The 15,580-nt window shown below is 42.9% G+C and overlaps 4 protein-coding genes and 1 non-coding gene across 9 annotated transcripts; 4 read left to right on the forward strand and 1 right to left on the reverse strand.

The window, feature by feature from the left end:
- Window positions 1-494: 494 nt before the first annotated feature.
- LOC4332541 (uncharacterized) lies at window positions 495-6,880 on the forward strand. 5 transcript variants are annotated; one of them, XM_066308559.1, is made up of 13 exons: window positions 495-876; window positions 1,276-1,318; window positions 1,529-1,582; window positions 2,174-2,237; window positions 2,437-2,493; window positions 2,568-2,662; window positions 2,776-2,814; window positions 2,888-2,976; window positions 3,074-3,152; window positions 4,245-4,292; window positions 4,433-4,598; window positions 5,100-5,439; window positions 6,563-6,880. In XM_066308559.1, exons 1-11 carry the CDS (start codon window positions 677-679, stop codon window positions 4,502-4,504), a joined length of 840 nt encoding a protein of 279 aa, XP_066164656.1. In that variant the 5' UTR covers window positions 495-676; the 3' UTR covers window positions 4,505-4,598; window positions 5,100-5,439; window positions 6,563-6,880. The 5 variants fall into 5 exon arrangements, with proteins under 5 accessions (XP_066164656.1, XP_066164658.1, XP_066164657.1 ...); XM_066308561.1 differs by having other exon boundaries at window positions 5,104-5,439; XM_066308560.1 differs by lacking the exon at window positions 6,563-6,880 and adding an exon at window positions 5,641-6,034 and having other exon boundaries at window positions 5,074-5,439.
- A 360-nt stretch (window positions 6,881-7,240) lies between these two features.
- On the forward strand, window positions 7,241-10,059 carry LOC4332542 (uncharacterized mitochondrial carrier C8C9.12c). The gene is made up of 2 exons (XM_015776580.3): window positions 7,241-8,058; window positions 9,497-10,059. The coding sequence occupies exons 1-2, from the start codon at window positions 7,276-7,278 to the stop codon at window positions 9,698-9,700; spliced, it is 987 nt and encodes a 328-aa protein (XP_015632066.1). The 5' UTR covers window positions 7,241-7,275; the 3' UTR covers window positions 9,701-10,059.
- Window positions 10,060-10,473: 414 nt separating this feature from the next.
- TRNAG-GCC (transfer RNA glycine (anticodon GCC)) lies at window positions 10,474-10,544 on the forward strand. Its single transcript has one exon. It is a non-coding gene; the product is annotated as a tRNA-Gly (tRNA).
- A 379-nt stretch (window positions 10,545-10,923) lies between these two features.
- LOC4332544 (uncharacterized protein At5g01610) lies at window positions 10,924-11,859 on the reverse strand. Its single transcript, XM_015775911.3, has 2 exons — window positions 11,609-11,859; window positions 10,924-11,500 (listed from the first exon to the last, which is right to left on the reverse strand). The coding sequence occupies exons 1-2, from the start codon at window positions 11,693-11,695 to the stop codon at window positions 11,075-11,077; spliced, it is 513 nt and encodes a 170-aa protein (XP_015631397.1). The 5' UTR covers window positions 11,696-11,859; the 3' UTR covers window positions 10,924-11,074.
- Window positions 11,860-12,791: 932 nt separating this feature from the next.
- LOC4332545 (small ribosomal subunit protein eS7-like) lies at window positions 12,792-14,804 on the forward strand. Its single transcript, XM_015775908.3, has 6 exons — window positions 12,792-12,848; window positions 12,998-13,089; window positions 13,164-13,237; window positions 13,364-13,487; window positions 14,099-14,281; window positions 14,530-14,804. The coding sequence occupies exons 2-6, from the start codon at window positions 13,015-13,017 to the stop codon at window positions 14,650-14,652; spliced, it is 579 nt and encodes a 192-aa protein (XP_015631394.1). The 5' UTR covers window positions 12,792-12,848; window positions 12,998-13,014; the 3' UTR covers window positions 14,653-14,804.
- Window positions 14,805-15,580: the final 776 nt, after the last annotated feature.

Here is a 15,580-nt window from a genome sequence, read left to right on the forward strand (position 1 = left end):
AATCATTCTCTTCAAAACTCATAAAATTCCTCCAAATCAAATAGACCCTAAAAAAATAAAAATGGGTTAGTCAATTTGGCTCCATTACTATCCTCTCTTCTACCTATTACCATTAACTTCTACTACTAAATTAGTCTATTATTAAAAAATGCTACTCCCTCCGCCTTAAAATATAGCACCTAGATGGATGAAATACAAGTATTACGAATCTGAAATATAAGTATTAATGGATGAAATACAAGTATTACGAATCTGAAATATAAGTATTACGAATCTGGACAGACCATCCACCAAAAGTTGCTATATTTATAAGGAATGGGGTAGTCCATTCCACCACGGTCAGCGACACTGCGAGATCGGCCAGCACGGGTCGGACTCGGACCAGACCACGGGCGCGGCATAGTGGGCCCGCGCTGTCACGGGCACGTGGGCGGTGCACCACCCACTGGAGGAGGTCGCGTAGGAGAGGACACGTGAACTCGTCCCGCGTGGTCGTGTACCGCAAAACGTCCGAACACACACTAGACCTCCACAGCTCGAGCGAGCCCGACGCGGCGCGGCGCGGCGCGCGTGGGGGCGGAGGAACCGGGAGCTCGGGCCCCGCGCCGCCCTCGGCCTCGCCGCCGCCGCTTCGATTGCTCACTCGCGCCCCTCGCCGCCACCGCCACCACCGGGAATGCCGTCGTCGCGCGGGCAACGGCCGCCGCCGCTGCAGCTCGCGGTCGCGTGCGGGTTTGTCCACCTCATCTGCCTCGCCGCGGTCGCGGGGGGAGGCGGACCCTGCGAGTTCTCCGTCGCTCGCGGAGGCAAGCTCTACAGCTTCAGCCTCGCGTCGCCGACGACGGCGCACCGCCACGGCGTCCTCAGCGAGGACGGGTACGTAGCTTAGCCGCCGCCCCCGCCACCCGCGGGTTTATCACCTTCTAAACTGTTCTCTCCTTTTTTGCTTCCATCGAGATGGGAATATGGGTGGCTCGGGGGGGTCCTCGTGCTTCTCACAATCTGGGGACGCGTGCGGCGTGCCCACCGCGCTTGGCGAAATGCTCGCGTCGTGTTTGGCCATCACTTGGCTTTGTTTCAGTTCGTTGCTTGTAGAGTTGTAGTATCAGTGATGGTTATAGTAGTACTTGCCGATTCGTATACGATAAAAGCTGACCTTGGTGGGAGAGCAAGATGTCTAAATAACAAATCTATCTGCATTTGAGTGTGTGCATTGTGTTTGTGTGTGTGTGTGTGTGTGTGTAGCAATCAACTAACTACCATTTTGTGTTTCAGGTTTTACAAGGTGGCTGTGAATAATTCAGTGCTCTGGTTCCAGGTTGGTTATACCAGCTTGCTCTTTCTGTGTGACCATCTTTTTCATCTGTAGCTATTACAATGCATGTTTCACTTGATTAGTAAATACAACTTTTACAAGTAAATAACACTCTCAGATGAATGGACCGTTTGGGTTTCCCCTGCAAGGGGGGAAAAGACTTTGTGGTATAATGTTCTGCATCAGATTGTTTTATTTCTTCTGTGTGTGCAGCTGTGCGATCAGATGATATTCAACTTTGACCCGCCAGTTTGTCTTAACTGTGAGGTACTCCCTTTTATCTTACCATCATATAACCTAACTGCACACCTTTCGGAAATGATATGCAGATTATTTGCTGGATTAGCACGTATTATTAAACACATAATTCTGCATGTCTTTTCGTGCTATTTTCTATGTTGCATGTTGAATTATATTGGGTGTAGGTTTCCCTTCCATGGCAAGCCATGCCTGTTAATGCATAAAATAATCCGATTGTTGTAATTGCATCAATGTCATTGCTTCCATCATACATATACATTAATTTGCGTTTTCATCTATCGTCCACAAACACCTGCTGTTGACTTTGCAGCAAGAACTCCATTTACTGTATTGCCATGACTCAATCGATAATTACCTCACTAGAAAGCGCTGCCCCTTGGATGTCAGAGGTGCATATTTTGCTTCTTATTTAAATCAGTCCAGTTAATATCAAGCACCTACAAGACTGCAGCATTAATAGTGTTAACATATGTTACTGCACCAAACAGAATTAGTTTACCTATGTGAGGTTCATTTACCTTCATTTCAGTTTTATCTCCAGATATACATCAATTGTTTTAATATATTATGGTTTAACCATTTCTTTTACTGAACTAGGACTGTGGTGGTCCACAAAGGTGTGGTACTCAATGCAGTGCCCTTGTGTCAAATAACCGTGGAGGTAGCTTTTTTTCTCCTCATTGGATATAATCATCAATTATTCCCTATTATCCCTTTTGTCCTGTATCAGGAATAAAAAAACACTGCCGAAAGAAATGTAGTAGTGTTCACAATCAATTCTCTGGTTTCAAACTTAAGTTGCAATTGTTGTATTTTTTTGGTGGCAAATATTGGTGTTCAGCATTTTTTTGTTTCTGCAGGATATGATGTTTGCACAACTATCGGAAGAGCATCTAAATCTCATATATCTCTAATTGGTAAGGACAATTATTTATAAATCTTTCACAAATATCCATTTTGGACAAAACTTACATGTTTCTTGGAAAATCAGATGATATTAATCCTCAGAAGGGTGTTGTTGTCAAGATGTTCTCATCAAAGTGCTCTATCTCTGTTTACATCTATTGTGATTCAACTGTAGCCCATGTAAGTTGATTGTTCTTTCATATACTAGTTTCTTCAGGTTCATATTTCCTATTTCCGGACACTATTGCATTCTTATTTTACTGTGCTGCCTTTAATTTTTCTTTCTTTTATAGGTATCGGATCAATTTGTACTATCAGGAAGTTGTGACTATGTAGGTCCACTAAATTTATGGTGCTGTATTTAACAGATTTTATCCTAAATGTTAACATTGTTGTTTCTCATAGGCTACAACACTTAGACATCCTTCTGGTTGTGCACAATCCATGTCTGCTTCTGGAAATGGATGGGGCTGGTTAGCCACTTCATTTGTAACGTATGTCTTTTTAGTTGTATTTAAAGTTACTTGACAATACACCATTGATGAATCTGGTTTTGAGTTCTGACTTGACTGATGTTTTACCTTTTTGCAGAATTCTGTGCCTTCTCGGAGGGTACATTTTGATTGGTTCAATCTATAGATATTATTTCCTTGGCATTCATTCTGTAGAGGTAAAGCAGTCTTTCCTGAACTTAGTATTCTTACAATAAATGATATATCTTTGTGACATTGTCCTGAACTTAGTATTCTTAGAACAAATGACACATCTTTGTGACATTGTTTTTAGAAGAACCATCATGCTAATTCTCTGTTGTTTTTCTTGGAGAGACTATTTGGACTCCCAAAATGTTTTCCTGCTTGTATGCTTTGATCTGTTGCTTGTAGTTTTTTTTTTTACTGTCCACCTTCAATGAATAAATTACTTTTGACAATCCCAATCACTCAGGTTATTTCATTCGATAGATGTCTTCAAGTACCTGTTCTGCAATTTATAGGAAAAAATATTCCATCAAATTTGGTTCTGATATTGTTTAAACCCCGAACAGTTTATTATTTGATCTTGTTGCTTTTCAGCGACACATCTATTAAATCTTCTGCTTAAATCTGTTGGCTATATTTGTATTTGACCAAAATAATACAACAGTGGCTGAGGTAGATCGACATGGTTCACTAAATCTGTTGGCTGAGGTAGATCAACAGCCAAAGTTAAAAGACCAAAATAGTTCACTAAAACATGATAAAGGTTTAAATTGTCACCAACAATTAAGTTAGGGGGCAAAATTTTCCGGCTTTCTACTTGTTTTTGAGGACGTAACTTTGTACAGCATAGTTCTAAAGATAAATGAGGAGCAGTGAAAACATTCAGTCTCATGAAAAACTCAGTTTAGTTCAGTTATCTCCTTAAGGTCTAGTGCATTTTATTGTAGAAATTGCTAATATTTCGATTGAATTACCCACCCTCCTTTCCTTTCCTTTCTAAATAGAATAATAGAAGATGACAGCCACATCGAATAAACTAAAATCTAAAAGTGCAAAATGAATATATAAAGAGATTAGTAGCTCACAGTTTGCCCTTTAAAAATGTGAAAGATACGTTCTACTCAAACATAAATTGTGTGTAGAGTGGTATTTTGGTGGTCAGTTAATTCATAAACCTATTTCGTGCACTATGAATTCATGGTACCATGTTGGGTATTCATTTATCATCATTTTGATGCCTCCAAATCCAAATCACATTATTTATCTCTCTTGTGTTGTTCCAGGCCATACCAAACCTGGAATTTTGGATCAGCTTGCCACAAACTATAAAGGTAAGTTCGCTATGTTTCTGTTTTTGAATTGTTTTTGGTGTTTAAAATTGTCCCTGTTGAGACAACTACAATCGTGCTTTTATAAGATGTTCTTATCCTTATCAAATGTATCGTTATGCCTTGTTCATCCATCTGTCCAGAGCATGTTATTACCTGCAGCACGAGGTCGTAACAGACAGAGTAGAGATACATATGCTCCTGTAGACCATTGAGAAATAGGCATCCAATGGAACTGTACTGCTCACCGTACAGTTGACAAACATATATGGACTGGGAAGGAGAAATTTTTATATGCCATTATGTCAGGTACTACCAATGAAATGAATGTATTATCTTTGTGCAATATTTTAGCCAATGATGAGCAAAGTTAGTAGGTCCACATACTACATTGTGTCCTGTTCTTTTCGTGTTTTGAGATGATAAGAAGATTCTATAAGTTCAGCAGTTGACGTTTTTCTATTTATTTTTATGTGATTATTCATATTGGGTGGAATAAGAAGTGTTAAGATCGTAAGGTAACCACATTAATTTTTTAGAAACTGTTATGCATGTGTGATAAAGATGAGAGTATTGAGCCTGCATGAAAACTGACGATCACTTTCCTCTGTTTGATAAATGATAATCACTGGACAATTGCCCAATTTGCCTATGTCCAGTGAGGAGTGCAATTTCCAGTACCAAGTTTCATTCACTGCCTACCAAATACTTGTGCATATGATCTAGTGGATTTAGAAATATGAAAATATAGTTTAACATGTCTTGACGTGATTTTCTCTCTCAGCTTACTTCTTGAAAACTAATATCCAGGAAGATGACATTGCAATCTTCATCAACAATCATTTTGTTCAGAGGAATTTATACAGATATGTAGCAGTACGTTTTTTACAGTTGTGGGCAACTGCTTGTGCTGTACGCGTGGGCAAGAGAAAAGATAAGATTGGGACCTCCAATGGCTTGTTATAAATTTGTTCTATTATAACGTGTGGAAGCCACACACTTTTGCCTTGGCCACAACTTTTTGGCAGATAAATTGTGAAGTCTAGAAATCAGTGCATAGAGGACGGATGAATCACTCTTGTGAGGACATAGTGAAGTAGCATGATGTGACTGTATTCTCAGTAGTGGACCAGATTATCAGAGAAGGATGGTAATTTTCTTCCTTCCTTGTCATTCCTTTAGCTTGGAAAGTGATGCAATTATTTTTCATGAACTAGCACAATAAGGAATCTTTTTTAAGTTTTTTTATCCTTGTTTTATTGTCTATCTTTCAAGCTTGGAGCTTGCCTTTTCGTTTAGATAAAGATGCTTGCTTCTACTATTGTGATATTTGTGCATTGGTTGTTTTCAGAATATATGAACACTCACAAGATCACTTCACTACTCTGAATTGCTGTTGCGTGATTGCGTGATGCACTGCTTTGGATGCTGGTGCAGATGCACCGTTCTGATGTGATGGGGTGGTCGAAAATGAGATTTTATTGCTTTCAGTCTAGTAGATACCCTTATTATGGTTCCATGAAATTTTAGTAGTCACTCATTCTTGAGTTTGTACTTTGTACTGTTCTGTTTTGTCCTAGGCAGGGCTTGAACCTTTTTGTTCTGAGTTATATTGAGGGTTTCATATAGAAAGAACCTATCTAGTATGGTCTTTGAATTTGTTGATCTACAGTAACAATTACACACTAATGTGTTGCTGCATAAACTAACCGAAAAAGGCTCATTTCTATGTTGATACCTCAGAACCTTGAGATTTCTTGTAGCTTGCAACAGTTGTGTTGCCGAATATTCTGCTAGGCAGATATCAGAATGGCTGGAGATTTACTGGCGTCCACGAGCTGACAATATCTGCAGCTGACCTAGTAAATTTTACTCTTGTTTGCATACAATTGCTATGAGCTTCTCTCCGCTATTTTTCCATGGATAGCACTGTACTAGTTTGTAGAGGTTTTTCTTTTTTTCTTTTCTTTCTTTCTCTTTTGGGTGTGTGTGTTGGGGAATAACTATTGTGTGCGCTACCAACCAAGGCCCAACTTGGTCACTAGATCTGGGTTGTGTATTGCTGCATATGCTAGCAGTATAGTATTACTCCTCCGTTGTTTTTGGAGGAACATCCGGTAAGCCTCACCTCCCAATGCATTAGCAAGTTGCTACCTGCCAGCAGTATCACTCTGATTAGCCTTCTTTTCTAAAGATCATGTGATTTCAAAGCAACAACTTTTCGGTGTATATAGTAACTAATCGCTGCAAATTTTTATATTGTTGACCTGCAGATCCTTATGTTGGACTTGCCTTTCTTCCGTCCACTTGCACAAGGCAGATGGAGGTTGTACAGCTATTATTATTTCAAGAGAAGTTAGCGTCGTGGTGACAACTGGGCAATTAATTTTTCGTTAGAAATCAACGGATAGCCAGGTCCAAACACCATAATAAAATCAGCATATACAAATCAGAATTATATCTCTTTGCGTATCTGATCAAAAGTAGATCAGAACTTGATCTCTACCACTGGGAAACAGGACTCTGTTTTCTCTTGCTCTTGTACCAAATACTAAAAATTAACAAATCAAAGAACACAGATTTTGACATAACCTGACCTAGTGACCTGTACAAAGCAACAACAAATATCAACCAATTTAAACCTTATTACAAAAAGGACTGCAGATGCTCTTTTTAATTAAAAGAAACATATAAACATAAATACTACTCCAATAAGAATAAGAAACACAAACGAAAAAAGAAAACGGGTGCCCGTTCGGAAACGGAAAAGCTGAGGAGGAGAGGAGAAAAAATTGGGGAAGAAACCGGAGCAGAGCAAGGGCAAGGATGCATCGAGATCGATTTGACCACCACCTCTTCTTCCCCTTCTCCTCCTCCTAAATGGCGACATCTTCTCCAAATCCCTCACCTTTATTTCCTCCTCGTCTCCTCCTCCTCCGCTCTCTCCTCCCGCGTCTAAACCCTAACCCTACCGCAGCCGCCCTCCATGGCCGCCGACTACCGCACACCCGACCGCCTCCTCTCCGCCGCCGCCCCCGGCGAGGAGCAGGCGCAGGATCCGCCCAAGCCGGTGCTCGCCGTCGCCGCGACCCATGACGGCCTCCGGTTCTGGCAGTACATGCTCGCCGGCTCCGTCGCCGGCGTCGTCGAGCACACCGCGATGTTCCCCGTCGACACGCTCAAGACGCACATGCAGGCCGGGGCGCCGCCCTGCCGCCCGGTCCTGTCGCTGGGGGCGGTGCTGCGCGCCGCCGTGTCCGGCGAGGGCGGCGTCAGGGCGCTGTACCGCGGCCTCCCCGCGATGGCGCTCGGCGCCGGCCCCGCCCACGCCGTCTACTTCTCCGTCTACGAGTTCGCCAAGTCGCGGCTCTCCGAACGCCTGGGCCCCAACAACCCCGCCGCGCACGCCGCATCGGGGGTGCTCGCCACCATCGCCAGCGACGCCGTGTTCACCCCGATGGACACCGTCAAGCAGCGGCTGCAGCTCACGAGCAGCCCGTACACGGGCGTCTCGCACTGCGTCCGGACCGTGCTCCGTGACGAGGGCCTCGGCGCGTTCTTCGCGTCCTACCGGACCACGGTGGTGATGAACGCGCCGTACACGGCGGTACACTTCGCTACCTATGAGGCGGCGAAGCGGATGCTCGGGGACATGGCCACCAACGAGGATTCGCTCGCCGTGCACGCCACCGCCGGAGCCGCAGCCGGCGCGCTCGCGGCTGCAGTCACAACGCCGCTCGACGTTGTCAAGACTCAGCTGCAGTGTCAGGTGAGGATCTCTTATGAATTTTATTTGTGCTTTGCTGAAAGTGTGTATTTTAACTCCATATAATAATTTTGAGGCTGATCTGAGTGTGCTGTGGTGATTTGCTCAGCAAACGGATGAATTTTTATGTCTGTCAATCGTTTTTATAAATCTCCAAGATTGTTGGAGTCAATCCGTACAATGAAGGAAGTGGCGACTTACTATGCTTAGGGTGCTCTGTAGCATATATTTATAGAGTGAACCGATTTAGCTATGAGGCACCAAATGAGGTCAGTTATATCTTAGGGAACTCTGGCTCATTCAAAACTCCAGTATTCTGACATAGCATATATCCTAAGTTGGCCTCTTCTAAAACATAGCCTTTCACCAAACTGCTGTTGTCACTTTATTTCCTTATAGGAAAAATGAAAATTAGCTAACTTAAACTCGGGTGTTAAAGCTGTTTACCATTGTATCCTAGTGGAAACAATATGGCAATAGTTTTTAGCTGATCTACAGTGTTTACTGAAATTATAAATGTAAGTTTACTTGTCATCTGTTGCAACTGTTGATTTTTTTTCATCACAATTTATTTTGGTCATCGCAATTTGCAACTGTTCTTGTTAACATAAGTAGTGTCTTTTTACTTCGATTAACCAACTGGCTCAGGTATGCCATGCATAGTTAAACACTATGTCATCAGTAGTTCTATCTCTCTTTCCCATTTTAAGGTGTTTGGGTTTTGAATAGATTCATACATGTATGCATGTATGTGATTCATATATGTGTCAAAAATCTATTTCGATGTTTGTGAATCTAGACGAGGAATGGAGAGGCCAAAACGTCTTATAATGTGGAATGGAGGGAGTATATGTTGGTCGTGTTTCACTGTTGGTCTTTAGGAGGACAAGCCAAAAAGGCTGTATGCTCCCCCATCTGTCTTCCCTTCTGCATCAAATGTGAATCCCAATGTCTACACTGATTCCTCTATAACCTATGACCATAGAGGAAGAAACACAAATGATTGCACAAAAAAGTCACATCGACCTTGAAACTTCTCAGGTGCTAGTAGAGTAATTGGGCCTCTCTATATGCTGTCATTGAGTTGTGCACTGCATCTTGTTATTCTTCACTTCCACTATAGGTTAGATTCTGCAGTAGCCACATGGCTTGCGGCTCACATATGCTTCCATCTACCTATTTGACTTGATATTTTCTGTACCTAATTTGCCCACCTATCGTCCTATCATAGTTATGGTTTGTCCACACATCCACACTTGCCTGTAGTCATAGTTTTATTATATGAATACATCTGTAAGATATGCCTGCTCTTGCTTTTATATTTTTCTAACACTTATCAATTTAACCGTGGGGTAGTTTCTTCAGTTTTTGTTTTTCCTGTTTTACTGCGATCACCTGTTTCCATTTTCAAGATAGTAATAATACCCATTTTGATCCTCAGGGTGTGTGCGGCTGTGAGCGCTTCTCAAGTAGCTCAATAGGTGATGTATTCAGAACAATCATAAAGCGTGATGGATATGCTGGGCTTATGAGAGGATGGAAGCCAAGAATGCTGTTCCACGCACCTGCAGCTGCTATCTGCTGGTCGACGTACGAGGCCTCAAAGTCGTTCTTCGAAAGATTCAACGAGAAAAGAAGGAAATAATCTGAACATTCAAGGCTCAAAGCCCATGTATTTTCTTGAAGTCAATGTACTTCTATACTGCACCATACATCCTCAGCTGACAGAACGAAGCAGCCCCCAAGATGCTGTTGTGGTGATGCAGGCCTGCTAGTGATCCATGTGGAATGATGTACTGTGCATCAAAACATGTCCAAAGATAGATCTCTGTACCTTGTATTTCATTTCAGCCAAGTTAATGTATTATTTTGCCTGCTGGGTCCAGATAATAATTACAAGGATAATTTTTGCCCAAATTTGATCAGAATCACTCAGTGTACTGTATCCTTTTGTGGCCGTCCTTGTGCCAGATTATTGATAAAAATGAGATTTTTGTTTTGCTATGACGTGCTGCGCCCCTTGCAAATTTTAATCCTCTTTTTAGGCCATGTTTGTTTCAGCTCAAGATTATTGTAGTCTAGATTATTAAATCAGATTACTTTAAGCTGGATTATAATAAGCTGATATAAAATAAGCTACAAGTTGTTTGTTTTTCTAAATTATTAAAGGCATCTAAGGGTAGTGGGTTTTTAGCCACTCAATAATCTGGAAAAAGCTCATCTAGAGAAGATTATTGGATTATAGTAATCTGGCTTATAGATTATAATAATCTAGTATAATAATCTACTTGTTTGTTTCAGCTTACTTCTAATAATTCAGATTATAATAATCCTAAGCTGAATTAAATAGGGCCTTAGTCATATGAGTTGGATTTGTGTAGAGCTAAAATTAGTTTACTCGTATAATCAAGAACAAAAGCACCAGTGGTCTAGTGGTAGAATAGTACCCTGCCACGGTACAGACCCGGGTTCGATTCCCGGCTGGTGCATATTAATTTTTGGCTCTTCCATTTTAGATAAAGACAATTGGCAACTTGATGCATTATGAACAAATCTGCGCAATAGTCCATTGCTCAACGACTTGCCGTGCGTTTCTGCGAAAAAAGGCAATTGGCATATTTATTTTTTTTATTTGATGAAGGGAAATGGCCTGGCATCTTGATGTATGAACGATCCATTGCTCAATGACTGGCCGTGAGAAGTAAACTATCCATTGCTCAAATGCAAGTTCAAGTAAGATTTTTTTTTTTTTTTGGTTCCTCGTATGCGTAGCCTTCTTATAACTCCGTAACTGAAATCGAACACCATAAAGAAAACTGGCTGCAGTAGTAGACCAGTAGTTCTTCACAGCATCTCAAGTATCTACCCTTTATCATGGACATCCAGCTTTTATAATTACTAATAATCAGTTATAATCACAAAGGTCATTCGCGGTAAATTACCCATCCCGAACACTAATCGTACAAGCACGTATTATTATTTCCTCTGATCGATCGTGGCTGGCGGCGCACGCGCGATGCTAGAACTCCTCGACGATGATGCCGCCCCTGACGACCTCGTAGGCGTCACGGCTGCGCGACTTCCTGATGCCGGCGGTGAAGTGCACCTTGGCGGCGTCGGCCCTGACGGCGGTGACCCTGGCCCAGACGAGCACCTTGGTCTTGAGCCCCTCCACCTCCGCCAGCCTCCCCTTCTCCAGCGTCCCGCACACCGTGGCGTCGAACCGCAGCACGGAGCCGTCCCTGTAGCCGACCTCGCACGCCGCCGGGATGTGCACCGTCAGCCGCCGCGTCTCCGGCGAGAACTCGTAGTTGGTCGCCTCCCGCGGGAACAAGCCCTCCGGCAGGTCGTGCTCCCGGAGCAGCTCCTGCAGCGGCTTCTGCATCTTCCCCTTCAGCTTGTTCACCAGCCACTTTGCCCCCTCCCCGACGCTCGTCGACAGCGACTGCACCACCACCCGCCGCCGCCGCCGTCGCCGTCGCCGCCGGCGATCATCATCAGGACATCGGCACAAGAAAAGAATTCGATCGAAGGAAAGGAAAAAAAACCTTACCTCGATGTCGTCGCCGGCGGAGGAGATCTCCTTGTTGGCCTTCTGCCCGAGCCAGTAGCCCCCCAGCTTGTTCATGATATCGTCCATCTTTGATCTTTCTCCTCTCGCTGCGATCTGCTTCTCTGGTAGTATCTTCTTGCGACGATCGAAGAAGAGGAGAGGCTCTTCTGCTGGTTTTCGCCTCGCTTAGCTAGGTCGTTGGTCGAGACCGGATCAAAGCAGGAAGCGGAGGAGGAAGAAGGTGGCAATCCATTTTGCCGCCGGGAAAGCGACGGGTCTCTCTTTGCTCTGCAGTGCACCGTGTCGTTTGGTCGTCGGGGCGTGTTGAAAAACACGAAACCGGCTGCGGCTGGTGATATTCGTGGCTTCAGAGGTTGGGTCATCTCGCCCTTCCAGAAGGCTCCCCACGATGGCGCTAAGATTAAGGGTTTGTTTTGGTTCGTGGCCTAAACAGGTATTACCAAATTATATCAATGTCAAATTTTGGCAAGTTTTGATATGACTAATTTTGGTAAGACAAAATTGTGTTTGGATTGAAGCCAAAATAGTCTAAGTTCACTGTTGAAATGGCATATTTTCTTAGGCATGCCAAAATTTGGCTTCAAACCAAATAGACACTAAACACTATTGAAATTGACAAATATTCGTAAGCCTAATTTAGACCTCAAACCAAACCAGCCCTAAAGGACAAATATACAGGGAAAACTTTTATCGATAATGTTTCTCCTAATAATTTGTATGCATATAAATATCATATAATTAAATCATAACTTATCTATGTAACTTAATTTTTTTCAGTAACACGCAATTTATGTGTGAAGTTGACACCTCGGGATAAAATCCCCTCTCTCATATGCCTGTTGTGATTTTTTCTTATCTACTTATACAAATCATAAAATAAATTTAATGGTTTAAAATTATGTGAGTGTTACATACAAGGTTTATTATATTTAAACTATAATTATAATCATTATATTTCTTTTTAACGAATTTATAGGAGAAAGTTTATCGACAAATATATAACAAAATCGTTTCCGGAGAAGACCACTAGGCAGGTCGCGGCCCAAAGAAGGTCGAAGGCCCATTTACTGAAAATGCGGGGAAGAGATTAGCCCACACCATGCTGGCCCAACGATGCGACGCCTAGGGTTTATAAGAACACTCCATGCCCACCCCCTCCGCCGCCTCCGAACCCTAGCGCCGGCGCCGCCACTTCCCTCTCGCATCTTCTCGCGCTCAGGTATCTCCATCTCTCTCTCTCTCTCTCCATCCATGCCTCCAATCCGCACGACGCTATAATTCGTCTTCTTCTCCGGGTTTGCTTGGTTGCTGATCTGACCTTGTGCGTGTACGCGTCTCTCTCTCTCTGGGGATCGAATCTCGCGGCAGGGGCCAGGTAAGCGAAGATGTACACCGCGAGGAAGAAGATCCAGAAGGAGAAGGGCCTCGAGCCCTCCGAGTTCGAGGACTCCGTCGCGCAGGTGAGACCCGCTGCTCTTTGCTTTTGAGATGGGTCGAGGAGTGGTTTGCTTATGGCGGCTGTTGTCTTGTGTAGGCTTTCTTTGACCTCGAGAATGGCAACCAGGAGCTCAAGAGCGAGCTCAAGGACCTGTACATCAACAATGCAGTGTAAGTGTGCCCGTTCTCTCCATGCAAGCCTCACTCCCGGTCCCGGCCGATTGCTCGTGAGCAGTATATTCGTTTTGATGGTTAGTGCAACGTGTGATGTGGTTGCGGATTTGTGTGGATGTGCAGCCAGATGGATATTGCCGGGAACAGGAAGGCTGTGGTGATCCACGTGCCGTACCGTCTGCGCAAGGCATTCAAGAAAATCCATGTCAGGCTTGTCAGGGAGCTCGAGAAGAAGTTCAGCGGCAAGGTCAATTACGTCTTTCCCATTTGTCTACTGTGTTGCATAGGTCGCATGCTAGGAGTTCAATTTACTAACTCATAATACATTGTTGTTAGTTCTTAATGTTGCGTGTCGGGGCGCAAAACCTGTAGCTTATGTTGTTCATGCTTAACATGCAACGTAGATACTGTTAGTTTGGTTGAAGATAAAATGTTACCCTTTTAGCGCTGAATTTGTAATATCATACTGTTGATATAACTGCTAACATCTTGGAGAACATACACGGTATTGCAAGCACCGTTTGTAAGGCTGCGACCTGAGCATTTTCCATTCATCTACTAGCATAGTACTGGCTTTCTATATCGACACTGAAGTGTCTGATGTACACATGTAGTGGTTAACTGGCCTGGGGGTATCATCTTAAGTTACTCTGAGGATACCATCGAAGGGTAAACATCAATTTGTGTTGCTTACGAAATCCTGGCATTTTTGTTTTTTAACCTTGTTTCATGCACGACAGACTTCTTAATTTGTGTTATATTTGTATGACCTTGGTGTCAGTTTGTTGTTACCATTCTCTGAACAAGTTACTATTACTTGACTATTTGTGTTGATATTGTATGTTAAACTACAAACAGGATGTGGTAATTGTTGCAACAAGGAGGATTGTGAGGCCTCCCAAGAAGGGCTCGGCTGTTCAGCGCCCTCGCACAAGAACTCTTACTGCTGTTCATGATGGTATCTTGGAGGATGTAGTCTACCCAGCTGAGATTGTTGGCAAGCGCATCAGATACCGTCTGGATGGTGCCAAGGTCATCAAGGTAGATGCTACAAACTTGTGTCCCTTCTAAATTGTCATTTTAATATTTTATATTGTGCTCATCTGTCACTGCATGTACTCTCTACCAGCTACATCAGCTTCTCCACTATAATTTGCAAAAACTGAAATCATTGATGTTTTTTTTTCCTCATGTACAATGGGCTTGTTGTAAGCCTGTAACTAATCCTGCAGCATGACACTTCTGTTTGCTAGGTTAGTATTGACCCATGTGTTTTGATGTGTTTTCAGATTTTCTTGGACCCAAAGGAGCGCAACAATACCGAATACAAGCTCGAGACCTTCTCCGCGGTCTACCGCAGGCTTTGTGGGAAAGATGTTGCCTTTGAGTACCCTATGACTGAAACTGCTTGAAGATGCATTCCTTGGATTGTTCCCAATGTATTCCAGAAATCATAGTTTTGATGCCAAAGTTGGTACTTGGGTATTTGTTACTTTGAGACGACAAATCGACTTGAACAATGTTAAAGTTTTGGGCATTTAAATTATAGACCTTTGCTTTGGCACGGTTAGCTTGTTTCAATCCATTGTTTGTTGTGGAATTAGTTTTCACTTATGTGGTAGGGGAAGAATCTCATTATGACCGCCTATTTCATTTTTTTTGCTCCAGCTACTCGTTATCTGTTACCTTAGTCATTTAATCGTTGTTTTGTTGGGCCTCCTGCTTGCATCCGTTTTGTCGTTTGATCTCTTGAGAGCGGCCAGGCTTATGAAAAAACACCCTCGTATTAAAGAGGAACGTCACGCCGTTATCGTTTTTTTGGATTGAGAAATGGAAAAATAGTAAATCTGCATATTGTAAAAATAAGGGCTATTTGATTCGTAGGGTACAATCAAACGGCTGTATTTAGAATTGTGTTTTTCTTATTGATTTGTTCTTTTTTCATTCCTTCGTTTTCATTCTTTTTTTTTCTCGCAGTCTGATCAAATGTCTGTTTAGAATTATGTTTTTTTCTATTTTTTCACATTTTAAGAGGGGGTGTCATATCTGGTATCGTGGGTAGGTTCCGGGGTATGAATCAGTTATGGGAGTCAAAGTGGACTTATTCCTACGGAGTAACCCTCTAGAGCACAAGTCACGGCCCAAAGGAGGTCGAAGGCCCATTTTCCGAAATGGAATAAGTCCTATTTGCCCCCCTGAACACATGCCCCTAGTTGAATCATATCTCTCAACCGTAAAACCGAGTATAACCAGTCCCCCGTCTTTCAAAGTTTTGTGCTACATGCCACTTACGTGGTAGGTTAACTTGGTCTTCATCCCATGTGACGCTTACGTGGCATT

Source organism: Oryza sativa, chromosome 3 (genome assembly GCF_034140825.1).
Source record: "Oryza sativa Japonica Group chromosome 3, ASM3414082v1".
Classification (NCBI taxonomy): Eukaryota; Viridiplantae; Streptophyta; class Magnoliopsida; order Poales; family Poaceae; genus Oryza; species Oryza sativa.

Bases quoted from the DNA above. Each gene is read 5' to 3' on its own strand.
- LOC4332541 (XM_066308559.1), top strand. From the start codon at position 677: ATGCCGTCGTCGCGCGGGCAACGGCCGCCGCCGCTGCAGCTCGCGGTC. The intron at 2,663-2,775 runs GTAAGTTGATTG...TTTCTTTTATAG, and splicing joins GTGATTCAACTGTAGCCCAT to GTATCGGATCAATTTGTACT. The intron at 4,293-4,432 runs GTAAGTTCGCTA...CCATCTGTCCAG, and splicing joins GCTTGCCACAAACTATAAAG to AGCATGTTATTACCTGCAGC.
- LOC4332542 (XM_015776580.3), top strand. From the start codon at position 7,276: ATGGCCGCCGACTACCGCACACCCGACCGCCTCCTCTCCGCCGCCGCC. The intron at 8,059-9,496 runs GTGAGGATCTCT...TTTGATCCTCAG, and splicing joins AGACTCAGCTGCAGTGTCAG to GGTGTGTGCGGCTGTGAGCG.
- LOC4332544 (XM_015775911.3), bottom strand. From the start codon at position 11,695: ATGGACGATATCATGAACAAGCTGGGGGGCTACTGGCTCGGGCAGAAG. The intron at 11,501-11,608 runs GTAAGGTTTTTT...GTGGTGGTGCAG, and splicing joins CCGCCGGCGACGACATCGAG to TCGCTGTCGACGAGCGTCGG.
- LOC4332545 (XM_015775908.3), top strand. From the start codon at position 13,015: ATGTACACCGCGAGGAAGAAGATCCAGAAGGAGAAGGGCCTCGAGCCC. The intron at 13,488-14,098 runs GTCAATTACGTC...AACTACAAACAG, and splicing joins AGAAGAAGTTCAGCGGCAAG to GATGTGGTAATTGTTGCAAC. The intron at 14,282-14,529 runs GTAGATGCTACA...ATGTGTTTTCAG, and splicing joins ATGGTGCCAAGGTCATCAAG to ATTTTCTTGGACCCAAAGGA.